The sequence below is a fragment of the Moschus berezovskii genome, chromosome 20 (assembly GCF_049115385.1).
Source record: "Moschus berezovskii isolate FMDL1 chromosome 20, NW_MosBer_1.0, whole genome shotgun sequence".
Classification (NCBI taxonomy): Eukaryota; Metazoa; Chordata; class Mammalia; order Artiodactyla; family Moschidae; genus Moschus; species Moschus berezovskii.
In genome coordinates this window covers 34,695,009-34,711,405 of record NC_142479.1, presented here as the reverse complement: position 1 = coordinate 34,711,405, position 16,397 = coordinate 34,695,009, and the positions used below count along the sequence as shown (strand labels likewise).

General features: G+C 47.1%; 1 protein-coding gene across 1 annotated transcript in view; it reads left to right on the top strand.

Annotated features, from left to right (window-relative positions):
• Positions 1–16,397, top strand: part of PITPNA (phosphatidylinositol transfer protein alpha) — a 36,864-nt gene that overhangs the window by 16,941 nt on the left and 3,526 nt on the right. Inside the window, exons 5-11 of the mRNA XM_055403155.2 lie at positions 422–429; positions 1,523–1,597; positions 3,247–3,330; positions 4,522–4,599; positions 4,758–4,868; positions 5,895–6,017; positions 15,974–16,042. Of these exons, the coding sequence (XP_055259130.1) occupies positions 422–429; positions 1,523–1,597; positions 3,247–3,330; positions 4,522–4,599; positions 4,758–4,868; positions 5,895–6,017; positions 15,974–16,018 (524 nt within the window). The 3' untranslated portion in view covers positions 16,019–16,042. The remainder of the gene's footprint in view (positions 1–421; positions 430–1,522; positions 1,598–3,246; positions 3,331–4,521; positions 4,600–4,757; positions 4,869–5,894; positions 6,018–15,973; positions 16,043–16,397) is intronic.

Here is a 16,397-nt window from a genome sequence, read left to right as displayed (position 1 = left end):
GGCAGATAGACAGCGCCTGGCCTATGGTGCCCTGCTCTGTGCCCCTGGAAGCAGGGGGCGGGCGGGAGGAGGAGGACACCAGGTGATGGTCTGACAGCAGAGCCGTGGGTCTCAGTGCTTCAGCTGATCAGGGCTGCTCCCTGTCCTTGCCCAGCTGGGAATAGTCCCGAGGAGCCAATAGTGGTATCCCTTTAATGAAGTATCCCACATTTGGTCTTCAGGGACTTGTGTATGAGTAAAACTCGGAGGTTGGTGCATTTGAGGTCCCAAATGTACTCGCTGAACTTGGAGGGTGACCATGGCGTAAGCCCCAGGGAGTGGAAAAGTCTTTGCTTCCGTGGTCCCAGGGTGAGGGGTGGATATTTTATTCATCTCCATTAATCTTTTTTTCTCTTCTTTCCATGTCCTTGCTGCGGAGCAGTTATCACAGTAAGTATTTTCAGGGGGATTGGGACCGTAGATGATTTATAAGGAAAGGAGAAAGAAAAATGGAGCTGCTCTGGGGCCTCCTGGATATTCCTGTCTTTGTCCTTGGTGACGTCTGGGGCTTTTGAGGCTTCATCCTTTCAGTCCTGATGAGGAACTTGTTCATTGGCACCGTCCCCTCCTGCTTGAAGCTGCATTGACAGGTGGCTTTGTAGGTGCTGCAGTAGTCAGGATCGTGGTGTCCTGGCCCCAGGTCTCACATGTACAGAGTAACGCATGGCTCTCCCGTGCTCGCCCCGGGCCAGGCCTCCTCAAGGCTGTACAGAAAACTCCAGTGCCGCTGACCCGATCAGGGCGTTCCATTTGGGCATCTGTTGACACCAGAGAGCACTGGCGCTAGGCAGAATTGTGACATCAGCCTGGTTTCTTCTCCTTGCCCAGCCCCTCTGTCAGCACCCCCTTCTGTCCTCCCTGCAGCATCCTCATCCAGGTAAACACAGGAAGTTTGGGGAGCCTGATTCCCACTGAGGAGTTCGGGGGTTAACATGTTCCTCCTTTAAGTAGTTCCAGTTTTTAGAAAGCACTAAGGGAAGAAGATGATAATTAGTCTGAAGGCTTAAATGGCTGAGAACTTCAGGCCTCAGCAAAAGGCTGGCTGGTGGCAGGGGAATGGGGGGACACGTTTGGATGGCTCGGGAGTCTCCCTGAGCTCTTTCCACGCTGCCAGTCAGCCTTTGCACCCTGCACATGAGGTAAATGGCAGGGATACATGGATTAAGTGCATGAATTTTGAAGTCAGACAAAACTGAGTTTGAGGCCCCGGTCTGTGGTTATCTCTGTGGCCTTGGGAAGTCCCCTTTGAACTTCATTTTCCTCAAATGTGAGGTGAGGGTCATGTTACCACAGCCCTCACAGGCTGGGGTGAGGATTGAGTGAGGTAATGTGCACCTGGCATACTGTGGGCTCCCGGTACAGTGAGCTTTCAGTACACGGCAGGGGCTGGGGTCTCTTGTCTGCCCTGAGCGGGTGGTGAGGGGTGGTTACTCTCCAACTTTGAGCCTAGTGACTGTAAGGTGTCCTTTTCCCCCTCCCACAGAATGAGTACATGAAAGAAGACTTTCTGATTAAAATTGAAACCTGGCACAAACCTGATCTTGGGACCCTGGAGAACGTAAGTAGCACTTCCCAAGACCCCTGAGGACTTCCAGGCCTCAGGACGGGGTACGGAGACTCTATCCCTGCCAAGGGGTCTTCACCATGGTCCCCTTTTTCTTGGCCAGGAAGCTTGCAGCCTGTGCCTAGATCTGTCCTACCAGCATGGATTGCTCTATCTCTAACCTGAGAAATATGATCTCCAAGATGCTTTCAAGGACCTTCTGCTAGTGCTGGGACTGGTCTAAAATGCAACTCCTGGCACAGAAGAGCTGAATTTTTATAACATCAAAATGAGCGAATCCCCTGACCATCCAGTGGTTAGGACTCGGCACTTTCACTGCCTGGGCCTGGGTTCAGTCCCTGGTCAGGGAACCAAGATCCCACAAGCCACATTGTGCAATGCCCCCCCCCCACACACCTGAAAAAAAGCCCATCAAAATTATAGCCTCTATAGAGCACAATTTGCCAGTAACTCCTCGGATTTAAAATATACTTGTCCCTTACTCTAGCAATTCCACACGTAGGAATTTATACTATAGTTATGTTTTCATATGTGTGAAATATACAGGGAGATTCATTGCTGCATTCTTGGTGTTTGTTTAGTCACTACATCATGTCTGACTCTTTGCGGCTCCACAGACTGTAGCCTGCTAGGCTCCTCTGTTCATGGGATATCCCAGGCAAGAATACTGGAGTGGGTTGCCATTTCCTCCTCCAGGGACTCTTCACAACCCAGGGATCAAACTGAAGTCTCCTGCATTGGCAGGGGGATTCTTTACGACTGAGCCATTCTTGGTGCAGCCAGAGGTTGAAAACATACAAGCCCACCAGTGGGATCCTGTTAAACATTGTGCAACCAGGTGGTTGTTTATTATGCAGCCATTAAAAAGGGCCAGGAGGGAACAGTCTTCAAGAGACATTGTTCAGTGAGGAAAAAAAGGATGTAAGATATGTGCTCCCTGCTGTGTTAAAGTCTCTACAGTGGTGGTCCCTGGGAGCTGACTAGAGACATGCAAGAGAAAGAGTTACTTTTTATCATATCCTTTTGTACCATTTGAACTTGTATCAGAATTTTGTATCTCATACCACCTCTTTGAGTTAGTTAATTTTTATCTTTTTTTAAGATCTTTTACTTTTTTTTAGTGTGGGCCATTTTTAAAGTCTTCCTTGAATTTGTTACAGTATTGCTTCTGTTGTTTTTATGTTCTGGTTTTTTGGCCATAATGTATGGGGGATGTTAGCTCCCCGGATTGGAAGGCAAAGTCTTAACCACTGGCCCACAGGGAAGTTCCAAGTTAGTCATTAATAATTTTTAAGAGCAACAAAATAAGCAGTATATGGCTAAGCAGGCATCATCCTCACAAGAGGAATATGCAGTTTTTACAGAGGGGGAACATATGGAAATAAAGTAGGTGCTAAGAGAGCCTGGAGAGTGTCTTGGGCTGCTACAGTCATATTTAGCTTAAAAAATCAGAGCATTAGTTCTCAAATGTATGTCCACTTAAAATTCATTCACCCTCCCACTCCTTTGGATAGTTTTGTATGTACTGGTAGGAATCTCACAACTATGGCCGTGGGAACAGCTGCTATTAGATGTCCATTCTGGGTAAAGAGTGTGGTAGCTGTTAAATTGTACTTAATGAGTGGTCACCCTTGTTCCTGCAGGTGCATAAACTGGAGCCTGAGGCGTGGAAACATGTGGAAGTCATATATATAGACATTGCAGATCGAAGCCAAGTACTTAGCAAGGTAGGAACTATTCAGCTGTATGGGTGGCCTTTGAGATGCAGAAGTCACTTATGTCAGAGAAACCAAGGAATCATACCAACTTGAGTCAAAGGGAAGTTCTCTCTTGAGTATTTTATTTTCTAAATGAGTGTTAAGAATCACCTTGTCTTGACTTGGGGATACCTCCAGGCAAATAGTGGCCCAGATGTACAGTCTTGTGCTTCTTGGCCTAATATCCCCACTCCTGTCCTCAAAAGATTAGTGGATTTAAAACAAAAACAAAAACTTTTCATTGACGTATAACGTATATAGCAACGTGAATAAATCCTAAGTGTGCATCTATAAACCTCAAACTGAACATCCCCAGATATTTCTCAAACAGAAACACTAGCCAAGAGTATGGCCCTTTGAGTATTTTGTCGATTCTGGTTGTTTGATGTGAGTGGAGAGAAGCAGAGGTAGGGAAGGTTTAAGAAATAATCTCCTTCACTTTGGAAGATGCTTTACGACTGTATGTGTATGCATGTGATTGGATATCTTTGTTACTTTTGATAAGTAGATGCTATAAGGAGTTTGGTTTTTCCCTTGCCCATATTAGTTAATGCAGAGAAACAGCCCAAGAGTAAACTTTTGTTACTGTTAATTAACACACAGCATTGACTGCATTTTAAATCAGTGAAGGGAGATTGACAGTGGTACACAAGAGGATAAAGTCAATACATTGAGCATTTCCAATAATTATTTTATTAAACAAGGCAGTTTAAAAACAAGAGCAGAACAAGCTAGAGAGAGGTGGGACTGGAAGATTTCAGAAATGACTGGCTGGTGGTTCTCAGCTCCAGCTGCTGTTTTAGAATTACCTGTTTTTTAAAATTACCCTGCGTTGCTCAAGGGTCAACTGTATTTTGAGAACACCTTCCCTGGTGCTCTGGATGTTCACTCCAGGTTTCAAATCCCTATCTTAAACAGTGGAAATCCAGGCCTGCTCACACAGTAAAACTGAAAACAAGCTCTGGCAGACAAAATCACAGAGAGCTTTCCTCAGAGGCAAATGTAAACAGTTCTATACCTTGTTTATAGACTTTCCCATGTTTTTTTTGCGCCAAAAGCATCAAGAATAGTATGAACTCTACTGCGGTGGAAAACCTGACCTCTTTCTCTCTCCCTCTCTCATCCCAACCCTCCCACCCCTGCCCCCCCAACTTCTGACAGGATTACAAGGCAGAAGAGGACCCAGCAAAATTTAAATCTATCAAAACAGGCCGAGGACCCTTGGGCCCCAATTGGAAGGTGCAATTCACACTCTAACCACCAGGGGGTGCTGGGGCCAGTGTGGTTGGGCCTCCCTCCTGGAGGTGGGGAACTGGGAGGGGGTGGGGGCGCAAAGGGAGAGCCAGAGGTCAGCTCTCTTAGTTACCTGTCTGCCTGTGGGTGTGTTTCTAATACAGCAAGAACTTGTAAATCAGAAAGACTGCCCATACATGTGTGCATACAAACTGGTTACTGTCAAGTTCAAGTGGTGGGGCCTGCAGAACAAAGTGGAAAACTTTATACATAAGGTAAGTGATCAGGGTGGGAGGCCTTCCAGTGTGTTGGTGGGGGGTGTTTTGCCCAAGAGAAGATCATACAACCCATGTGGCTTGAATCCTAGGGTGGCCAGCATCAGGATATTTAGGTCTGATTTCCCAGACCCCTGCTTCCCCTTGCACCAGACTCAGAGTTTAATGCTGTTCATCCAGGGGTACCACATGCAAATGGGAAGGAAACTGAGGCAAAAGAAGGAAACGGGGGGGCTTGTTTTGATTAAATGGCAAATAAAACTCAGGCTCTTTGCTTGACACCAAAAGGCAAAAAGTACTATGAACCAAATTCTCCAGTACCTTGAATTACTGAACTAGACAAACCTAAGGCTTTTTTTTTCCTTTTTTTTTTTTAACAAGAGAATATCAGACAAAAGTAATAATAACGTGTGTAAATGGAAGACCCAGGAAAACTGAGTAACTTGCCCAAATGGCACCTAAGAAGTTTCTTTAGCCTTCTCTCTGATGTGTGAGAGTCTGGTAAAATTGAGCAACATTTCATAGCTGCTGGCCAGTTTTATTTACTTAATTTTGGCCATGCCACGCAGCACACGTGATCTTAGTTCCCTGAGTAGGAATCGAACCCAAGCCCTTGGCAGTTGAAGCACAGAGTCCTAACCACTGGACTTCCAGGGAATCCCCCTGCTGCTGGTCAGTTTTAAACTGGTCTTTAGGCTCCAGAGACAAGGAGGAAACTTGGCACAGTCATTTTGGGATCTTGACTCATGGATTGCCTGTCTTGGGCGCAGAGCCTCAGGGCAAGCTAGGCACCACCCTCTCCCCGGGGACTTGTCTGACTTGAGGCCGTACTCATCAGAAATGTGGAGGCAAGGGTCACTGACCTGAGGGATTGGAGGACCAATCCAGATCAACCAGTGGGGTACCTACCATTCCTCCCCCAACCTTCCCAGTACAGTGTGGGTGCTGGCGTGGAGGGCGTAGGCAAGAGGTTTGCCGCAGCGGCCCACACCTTCCGGTTCTAACTTGGGTCCCTCCTTTTTATAGCAAGAGAGGCGTCTGTTTACAAACTTCCACCGGCAGCTGTTCTGTTGGCTGGACAAGTGGGTCGACCTGACGATGGACGACATTCGAAGGATGGAAGACGAGACGAAGAGACAGCTGGATGAGGTACGTGGGAGGCCTGAGGAGACTCCGGGGCTGTCCACTAGGAGACTGTCGTGCCGGGGCAGCTCACTGAGGGCACCGTCCTGTGGTTCTAGGAACATGTCAGCGTCCACTGTGGGTAAGGTCTAATGCCAGGCGATATGGGAACTACAAGGAAGAAAACAGCCTGTGCTCTTGAACTTGCAGTCTAGTCGAGGTCTTGGCATATCCAGAGAGACAGATATGGCGGGCTTTGCTGAATGCCAAGTGAGTAATACAGTTGCCGCAACGGTCCTCCAGAGCCGGGTGGGGGAACCGTGCTGGGCTGCAGAGGCGGAGGTGGCCCCGGGAGGCGGAGGCAGGCTGGGCTGATCCACGAATAGCACACACGTAACCCACAGAGGACAGCGGCGGAACGCACACCACAACCCCTCTTTAACAGTGTTGGAGCTATTTTAGAGTTTGGAGCCTTTGCCGCCGCCTTTTTTTTTTTTCTTTCTGGTTTGGCATGGTTCCCAGAAGGAGAGCTCTCTACTGCTCCGTGGGAGCCTGAAGACCTCGCACCCCTCTTGCCTCCTTTGAGGAATTTGGGGCTGCTTGCCTGCAAGACTCCCTCTGAGGAGACTGTTAGTAAATAGCACTCAGGCACCCACCATGTGCGAGGCGTCATTCGGAGGGCTTCTCCAGGTCTCGGCCCGTCTCCTGTGGTTCTCACAACCCCTGTGAGGGGGTGCCGCTGCTACCCCCACACGCAGGTGAGGAGGTTGAGGCGCTGAGAGTTGAAGGCCGGGCCCAGGGTCACAGCCTGCAGGTGACACAGTCAGTCAAGGGAGGAGGAGCCGTAGCACTCTGCCACTTGGCCGCTTCTCCTCCCTCTCAATGCCATCGGGGTCTCCCTCATGCACTCGGGGATAAAAATAAGGCAGGAAGCTCTGTTTCATAGGAACTGCCATCCGTCTTTCCCTCCTTGCCCTGGGAGGGTTGGCATAGAGCCTGGGTGTCTGGCAGGCAGAACTTTGCACAGCTGTGCCTGGCTCTCCAGCAGGCCCTCAGGTGAGACGCAAGCCCAGGTCCGAGGTGTCCCCCCACTACACTGGTGCTCCCCCTGCACTGTGCTGGTCTCAGTGGAGAGTGGGCCCACGAGCTCTTCCTTAGAGGGGGAGCCCCATGGGGAATGGATTCTGCCCTCCAGGATGACACTTCCGGGCTGACTCACTGGTTGCAGCGGTTTGCTGAGTGAGTTCCCGTTGAAGGCAGATGTTTAAGTTATTCGTTCAGCTGCAGTTCCAGGGAGGTGGCAGGATTTTGGACACAAGTCCTACTTCTGCTAAAGATCTTCAAGAAGCGGCAGGTTTAAATGTCCAGAGCTCTGGCGATTCTAACAGTGTAAGAGAGAAGCCTTGAATCTTGTGGTCACCTGAGTCCTGACCAAAAACAAAGAAGCAAGTCACCAAATGGAGGGACAGGGACAGAGCCTTTGAGGTTTTAGTCTGCAGCGTCAGTTGCCTGTTGCTGCCAAGCCAGCCAGAATACCCCAGGGTCATGGAAACGTTGGCCGAGAGCCAGCGTTGAAAAACTCTTGGGGTATAAAGAGTATGAAACTCTTGGGGTCAAATTCGAATTCCTGGTGCTGGGCAGGCTGTCCAGGGGATCTCCTGAGCTGCCCCCTCAGGTCCACAGCTCAAGGGCACTCATCCTCACAGAGTTCTTTTTCAGTCCCCAGCCCTTGTCTTTGTTTCTCTATTCTGTGGATAATTGTGCCAAAAGTTTCCATGATCTATATTGTCCAAGATAACTGCAAATGCAGAAATCCCTCTTTGGAGCTGGAATTTTTTAAATAGTTGGCAGTGGAAGAGAAAGCACAACCACTGGGGGAGACGTGTCCTGACCCCACTAGCAACTGCGTGGGACCTTTGTGCTGACTGTACTTCTGGCTCACATGTCGCTTTCCTTTCTTATTTTTCCTCTTTCTAAAAATATTTTTATCAAAGTTTTGTTTTCAGAGTTTTGTGGTTTTTTTCCATTTTTAAAAAAAGCCACTTGATTGAGGTCTGACTAACGTGCAGCGCGCCGCACCTATTTGACATGTACACGTTGAGGAGTTTGCAGACAAACAGACATCCGTGAACCTGTCCCACAGTCAGTAGCATCACGCCACAAGCGTTTCTATAGGGTTGACACTCAGGTCATATCCCACACTTAGGAGGAAGACACTGGCTTCTGCCCTGTCCCCAAGGTGGCAGCCCCAGAAGTAGCCCCTTGCAATCCTTTTTTTTTTTTTTTTTTTTGAACTTTTTGTGTTGGGGTATACATACATTAGCTCAGTCATGTCCAACTCTGCGACTGTATGGACTGTATCCCGCCAGCCTCTTCTGTCTATGGAATTTTCCAGGCAAAAATACTGGAGTGGGTTGCCATTTCCTTCTCTAGTATCAGGGTATAGCCAGTTAATACATACTGTGATAGCTGCAGGTGAACAGTGAAGGGACTCAGCCATACATATATATATGAATCCTGTCATTGCCTCTGATTTTCCTTTCTTCCGTGGGTAATGTTCTGGTTTTCTTAGGAAGTTAGTAAACATGTCCCTCGTTGTTAGCTTAGTTTTGCGTCTGTGTCATTAAGTCGTGTCTTTGAGTCTCGCGGGGGTGGGTGGCTGGGCTGGTTGCCACAGTATCAGTAGTTGAGGTTGGCTCATTCTCATTCATCTTGCTCCCGCTCAGTAGACGTTGTAATCTGAAGATCTCTTCGGTTCTGGAAACTGTTTTCGTGTCCCCTGTCTCATCATTGTCCCCCTCTGTCCTCTTTGTCCTCTTTCTGGAATTTGTTGATGTTGTTGTTAGAAGTTGGACATCATGAATCGACCTTCTGATTTCTTGTGTTTTGTCTCCTTTTTCGTGTGCTTTCTAGGAGAGGTTTTCTGACGTTAACTTTTGTCTCCTCTATTGAATTTAAGCACTTGTTAAGCACTTCTTGTTCTGTTCTTGGCATCAGTTTCCTCTTCTGAAGCGTGGGGTTTGGTTCTTGCGTTTGGTTTTGGTCTCTCTTGGCCCTGAACGTTGTTTCCTCTGAGCTCGTCTACCCGTTGGACTCTGCGTTTCCTCCTAGGGGCTTCCCTGCAATGACTGGGGGTCCTGGGCTGTCCATTCACAGTAAAGAGTGACGCTCCGAACAGTGGATGCAGCTCTCTGAGTCAATTGTTGTTATTGTTCAGTTGCTCAGTTGTGTCCAAGTCTTTGCGACCCCAAGGACTGCAGCACGCCAGGCCTCCCTGTCCCTCACCGTCTCCCGGAATTCACCCAAGTTCTGAATCAGTGGCTGGGCTTACTGAAGGGTAGTCAGATGGTTCCACTGGGGCTTCCCACTTCAGGCTCCTGAGTCTGTTTTTCTCAGGCTGCTCGCTTTGCTTCGAGAGGACACCGCAGCCTTTTTTCTCATGGGGCCGGTCAAGGCCAGCGTTCTGGGAGCTGAACTAGGGAAAGGTCCGGGGGGAAACCAAGAACCAGGGGAGGGAACACCAGGGCGTGCCAGAGCCAAACTCTTCTTTATTTCCACTTGCAGAGACGTCGCTGTTTCTCACCCCAGCTGCACTCTCCGTGTGGAGGCAGCCGGTGCTGCCGGTTTCCAGGCTCCTGGAGAACCTGCAGCTCGAGCGGGTCGGCTCCCTCTGGGCTGCCCTCCTCGCCCGCAGCGCCTGCCGCTCTGCGGATCCGCCCCCGCGCCTCCATCCTCCTTCCGTCTCCAGAGCACTTTCCATTTCTCGCCTGCTGTTGTCTCCTCTGTTCTCGTCGTCTTTGTAGTTCACCATCTTTCCATATTTTTCTTCTAATTCCTTTACTGTCATCATGCTAAGCTTTGGGGGAGAAATAGCAGTAAATGCTTGTACTGCATCCAGCCTGCCATGATTAACTGCAAGTTTGTGATAGAAATTATGACTGTTATTCTTTAAACCAAGGCATAGCTGTCTGGTGTGGGTGGGTTGTTTTGTGAGTTACAAGAGGTCCCTGTAAGGCCACAGTCACCCCTGCCATAACTCTTGTCCCTCTGGGAGGTGAACCCGCCATTCTTGGATGAGGCTCAAGGATTTGAGAAACAAGGGATCAAGAGGTTAGTCCTTTGCCCTAAAAACAGAAATGTCAGGAAATGTGTGCCTGTAGGGGAGCAGTGGCTCTCCCTCCCTCCCGCTCCCTGCTTTCCTCATTTTAAGAAACGCCTAATCTCAAAAGTGGAAGAAAGTACCTTAAAGGTCATTTAGTCTAATCATGTGGCCAGTGCTTGAGTCTTCTCTGCCCTTTCCCATTAGCTTGTGCTTGAGCACCTCCTGTAATGGGGAACTCCCTGTCTTATGAACATGGCGGTCATAAATATATCTATCTATCCGTATTTTTTAACTGAAGTATATAGTTGATTTTAGGAGAAGGCGATGGCACCCCACTCCAGTACTCTTGCCTGGAGAATCCCAGGGACGGTGGAGCCTGGTGGGCTGCCGTCTATGGGGTCACACAGAGTTGGACACGACTAAAGCGACTTAGCAGTAGCAGCAGCATAGTTAATTTGCAGTAAGTTGTTTTTTGTGGCTTACGAATCTTAGTTCCCTGTCCAGGAATTGAACCCAGGGCCACGGCAATGAGAATACCAAGTCCTAACCACTGGACTGCCAGGGAATTCCCATACAATAGCATACTTTATTATTAATAGAAGCTGACATTTACTGAGGTCTGCCAACGTGCCTGTCATGTGTGGTAAGCCAACATTTGACATGTCTTGTCATGACATCCTCTTGGTTACCTGTGCCACAGGTATTCTTTGCAAAGAAGTTAAGGATACTTTCTAGTTCAGAGAACAGGTACCTCCTGGACCTTGGTCATTAAATAATGAGATGAGGAGAAGAGGACTCATTTTAAAAATTGTAAAAAACAAAACAAAACCTTGTTTCCCTGTTTATAGGACACGCTAGAACATTTGCTGAAAAACAGCAAAGAACACATGATTGAAGATCCCGCAGCATTTTCGTCCTCATCTTCCCTCATGGGTCTTCCTTTCTAACTCTTTTGGCTCCTCTGATTGCTCTGTTGGCCATCCCTTCTGGACTTTGTACTTTGGGATGGAGCTCAGAGGCTTCGTGGCACTCTTTGCTCTGTGGCTCACCTGGCCAGCTTGTCTCTGAGCGTCTCTGTAGAGAGTCTCCATTTCCATTTGCTTGAGTCTGAATATGCCTGTCTCTTTCTTATCACTTTAGTATGGATGAAGAGGGCCCTTGCTCCATCCTCTGGCTTTTTGACTAATGATTCACCATCACTTCTAGATTTTAAGTCTTAAACACTGGACCAGTTACCTATCAATTACCTAAACATCCCTGTGCAATGAAGTGCCTGGCACAATACTACATCCCAGAGTTGCCCGCTTGGGATTGTGATAGACAAGGGTCTTCAGATTAAAACACCAGTGCCTGGTTCACGTGCTGGACTGTGGAAGATTGTATCTGAGATTCCCCTAGTGCCTGCAGAGGGCACAGCGAGTTCTTCTGAGGCCGAGGGATCCCTGTCTTCTGAGGCCGATGCTGTCCTTGGAGTCTTAATTCCCTCTCTGCCCTGCCCAGCAGTGATTGACCCCAGAGCAGACCACTTGGAACAATGACCAGCGTCTTGAAATAGGGGAGCAGCTTTAATTTCTTTATAAATATTTAAATTTTTTGATATTAAGGTAATGTATAAGCATTAAACAGTTTTTAGGAAAGTAAAAAAATAGAAAAAAAAATCACTTGTGCTCTCACTATGTAAAAACAACCACTGTAAACATTTTAAGAATTCTTACACACTTTTACTTAGTTCTTATGGTACTGCACGAGCCTGGGTGGTCCTCTCACTTTTCTCTAAACATTATAACAGCATTTAAACCAGGGAAAAAGTTCCTTCACATACACGTTTCTCACAGCAGCTACCTCTTGCTCTGTACTCTCTTGCCCCATGTTGGATTTTCCTTCATGTTGTTTGCAGGTTTTCATTGTTTATAAATAATGCCATGATAAAAATTTTTCTATGCACTCTATTGTTTGGGTAATTAGGATTATTGACTTAGAATAAATTCTGACAAGTAGAATTAGAGGATTTAAAATTCTTGTTACTTATTGCCAGATTTCTTCCCCAAAAGGCTGAACCTGTTGATAGAGTAGGTTTCTAAAGAAGTTCTAAAAACAGTTCCAAACATTTGCCTTGTCTTTATGTGCTTTCAGAACGGGTTTGTGGTTACTATTCAGTGTCATAAATGATTTTTCTTTTACTAACTTTTGTTGGAGTATGATTGCTTTACAGTGCTGTGTTAGTCTCTGCTGTACAGCAGAGTGAATCGGCTGTAGGTACATATATCCCCTCTTTTTTAGATTTCCTTCTAGTTTAATTTTTTTACTGAACTTTTTATTTTGAGATGATTGTGAGATTCACATACAGGGGTAAGAAATAATATAGAGACGAGATCTGTTTCTCCCAGTGACTACATCTTGCAAAATGATAGTATGATATCACACCTAGGAAATTGACACTGATACTTTTACAAGTTCCTTTAAGTCAAAGGTATATTTCATACTTATAGGAAAAGTAATTTTCAAAAGATGGAGAAAAATATTTTTAAAAAAGACCAAATAAATAAATAAGTAGATGAATAAAAGTCCCTTTCTTCCAACCCCTGGCCTCATTGCCTAGAGCAAAGCACTGCTAAAAAGAAACCATCCAGACTGGAGCTTCTGTTTTCATGTTCCTTAACTGTATGTACAGAGATAGCCAGTAATGGCTTGATCCAAGGAACACTACAAACATTAGATAAAATCTCTCATTTTAGGCCCCAGGAAACAGGAAATAAGCATTCTTAGAACATTTCATTATAAGAATGAAATAATGCATTTTTATTTCGGTGCACCCTCTGTCGGGGGACCTTGTCTTTGAGAGTAAAGGAAGCTATCGTGTTTCCTGATAGGAAGTTGCATCTTATTTCAAGCAATAGGAGAACAGGACCTGGCTTTGCGTTAGTAAATTCAAGCCGGGCAGTGAGCTCTCAGGGTCTACAGGTATCTGCTTGAGACCCAAAGAGCTTTGCTCCCATGATACTAAACCTTAGCCTCTTTGATTACTGAAAATGTACATGAATGGTCATTAGCGAGCAGCCATGTAATGAGTGCGTTTCTGTCTTCTTTCACATTTATTTATTTGGCTGGCTGCACAGGGCCTAAGTTATGGGCACTCCAGATCTTTAGCTGTGGCATGTGGGATCTAGCTCCCTGACCAAGGATCGAACCCAGGTCCGCTGCATGGAATCCTAGTCACTGCACCACCAGGGAAGTTCCCATTTCTGGTTTGGGGGGTGGGTGGGGGGTTTTGTAATTATTTTGAAGGAGTTTCTTTGTTTGTTTTCTGAAAGAGTTTCAAACTTAATGAAAATGACAGGAAGAATAGGAAGGAAAAGGTAAGACAACATCAACCAGTGCACCCTCCTAGTCTCAGTCTGGTGCAGCCTCCCGGTTTTCTGGGAGCTCCATGACCTGGACATTCATGGAGGTTATAGGCTAGTCATTTTGTAGACGGTGTCTCAGTTGGGGTTAGTCTAGTGCTTCTGAGTGATTAGATCCAGCGTCTGTATTTCAGACCAAAAGGTCACAGACTCGGTGTTCTTTTCCTTGTATTCTGCCTATCCTTCTTGTCCAGTCCCGGTGAAGTTACCTTTGTTCACCTGGGTGTGGTCATCACTGTTGGGGTGTTGCTGATCCAAGACCTCCTCGTAGGATGGCGTGGAAGGATTTTAACACCTGTAATCCCAGGGACAGGGGAGCCTGGTGGGCTGCCGTCTGTGGGGTCACACAGAGTCGGACACGACTGAAATGACTTAGCAGCAGCAGCAGCTATTTCTATATCTCTTTAATCTATTATGTTCACACAAATACTTCCAATTCCAACTTCACACCACAAGGGTAACTTTCCGTCTTTTAAAAAATTTGACTTAAGAAAAATCTTGAGTTTGTTAAGCTCTTATAAAGTAATATATTAATTACTATGGATAACCAAAGTTATAGGAGTAATACAAATTTAAAGCTACCATTCAGGAAAGTGAGTTTTGAGCAAAATCTACAGGGGAGAGGCATTCCAAGAGGGAGCTAGGAACTGTCACTGCTGTGGCTTTGGGTTCAGTCCCTGGTCAAGGAACTAAGATCCCACAAGCAGCTCAGCACAGCCAAGGAAAGAAAAGGATTTTGAGAAAACTCTAGCCTGAAAGACCAAGCTACGAGCTTAGATATAATCACAGTAATCATTATCAGTAGGGAGTGACTATGGCAACCTTTGGGGTGGACCAGGAGGATGTTTTTCTCATGTTCAGGTTCCACGTGGGCTCAGTGATTTATAATAGTTGGGGGGGGGGAGTAAACAATGGTCGTGGGTTTGAAATGTGGCAGGAAGTATATTCAAAGATGTTTCCCAGTGGAGAGCTACTACTGATGAGATACAGTCTCTGAATAATGTGGCTGCAAGACTAGTGAATAAAGCACAGCTGAGGAGGCCGTAGCCTAAACGTGCAGCTTCTTGAGTGTTGCGTGCACATATGGCATGTTCGCTATGCTGTTTAGAACAAAGACATAACAGGGCTGATAACCTGCACAGGGTTCCAAGCACTCCCGTGCTAAGTACTCTCCATGAATATCTTAACCTTCACTACAACCCCATGACATATGTAGTGTCTATCATTATCTTTATTTTTATTATTACAGAAATTGAGGCTTAGAGAGCAGTGAAGTAACTTGTTCAAGGTCACAATTTAGTGATGAAGCCAGAATGCGATCCAGGCAGTCTGATTCCAGCGCTTATGCTCTGAGGGGCTCAAAAGTTGTTGAATGAGTAAAGATTGAACCTGGCGCAGAAAATTCATGGACAGTGAAGGCAGGTCTAATGGGAAGTTATAATAGACATGTTATAGACATCCTGCAGTTAGAATCTCTTTTCAAGTTGGAAAGGATTTGAGAGCAATTGCCGGAACGGTGTTCCCAGCAAGAAGTTGTGTCCACTGCTGTTGAAAGGTGCGGGGGACAGGGACCACTCAGTGCTCCCAGAGAAGACCCTGTCCTGTTCTCCAGCAGCCTTGCACTTCTGCCAAGCCGAGATCTGCCACCTGCACTCTCCATCCCTGTGCCCACTAGGCTGACTGGACAGACTGGCCAGAGGTTTTTTTTTTTCCTTTGCCATGTCACGCAGCATGTGGGGTCCTCCCCAACCAGGGATGGAACCTGCCCCTGCGCACACGCACACACACACATACACACCCACCCTGGAAACATGAAAGTCCCAGGCGAACCCTCTAAGCAGAGCCCAGGAGAGAGAATTGCTATTCCCTCTGCCTGAAATGTTCCCTGCCACGCCCCCCACCACCACCCACACCGCTGCCCCTGAGTACCCACAGGATTTCCTGCCTCACTTCCTTCAGGTCTCTGCACAGACGTCACTTATCAGAGAGACATTCCCCAGGCAGCTCATAAAACAGTACCTCCCCAGAGCCATTCTCCATCCCAGCAACCTGCAGCCCCATCTGACATGGGTTAGTTTCTCTGTCCTCCCCTCACTTTGTCCCAGAATGTAAGCTCCCTGAGGAGAAACTTGGTCTCTTTTGGTTCATGGCTGAATCTTCAGGCTGGGAACCATGCCTTGCCAAAAAAAAAGATGCTTCATAAATATTTGTTGAATGAAAGAGAGGAGCTTAAGAACTAAACCCCAACACTGAGACACAGGGGAGAGAACTAGAAATCATGGGTGGTGGGACCAGTGACAAGAGCTATAAATAGTGTGGCATTGGCCCTGTGTACACAGAATTCAATTCTTCCGATTTGCTTTGTGCGCAAAATACATGCTTTACCCTATCCGCTGGCAGGCTTGAGGAGGAGGAATTTGTACCTGTGGTGGAGTTCCAGCAGCAGCAAGCTCCATGTCTCCTGTTTTCTTCTGTTGCAGATGAGACAAAAGGACCCAGTGAAAGGCATGACGGCAGATGACTAAAGCCACTCCTCCCCCTCCTGCACTGTACGTACCAAGTTTCTCAGTGAGCGCATCACAGACCTCAAAATCAGTCATGAGTCTGGGTCCTCGCCTCTTTCCTCATCCTGCCCTCTAGTTGTAATGATGGTTGTGGTGCCGGAGAGCTCTCGGGCTTCCACGGAAAGAGATGATGGCTTTCAAGACGTTTCAGGGATCCATGTGATTGGATACGTATCCACTAGAAACGGGCAGGGTGGCAGGACGTGGGGCTGGGGAGGGGGCAGCAGATGAGAATCAGAGCTTCAGTTCAGTTCAGTTCAGTTGCTCAGTCGTGTGCGACTGTTTGCGACCCCATGAACCACAGCACGCCAGGCCTCCCTGTCCATCACCAACTCCCGGA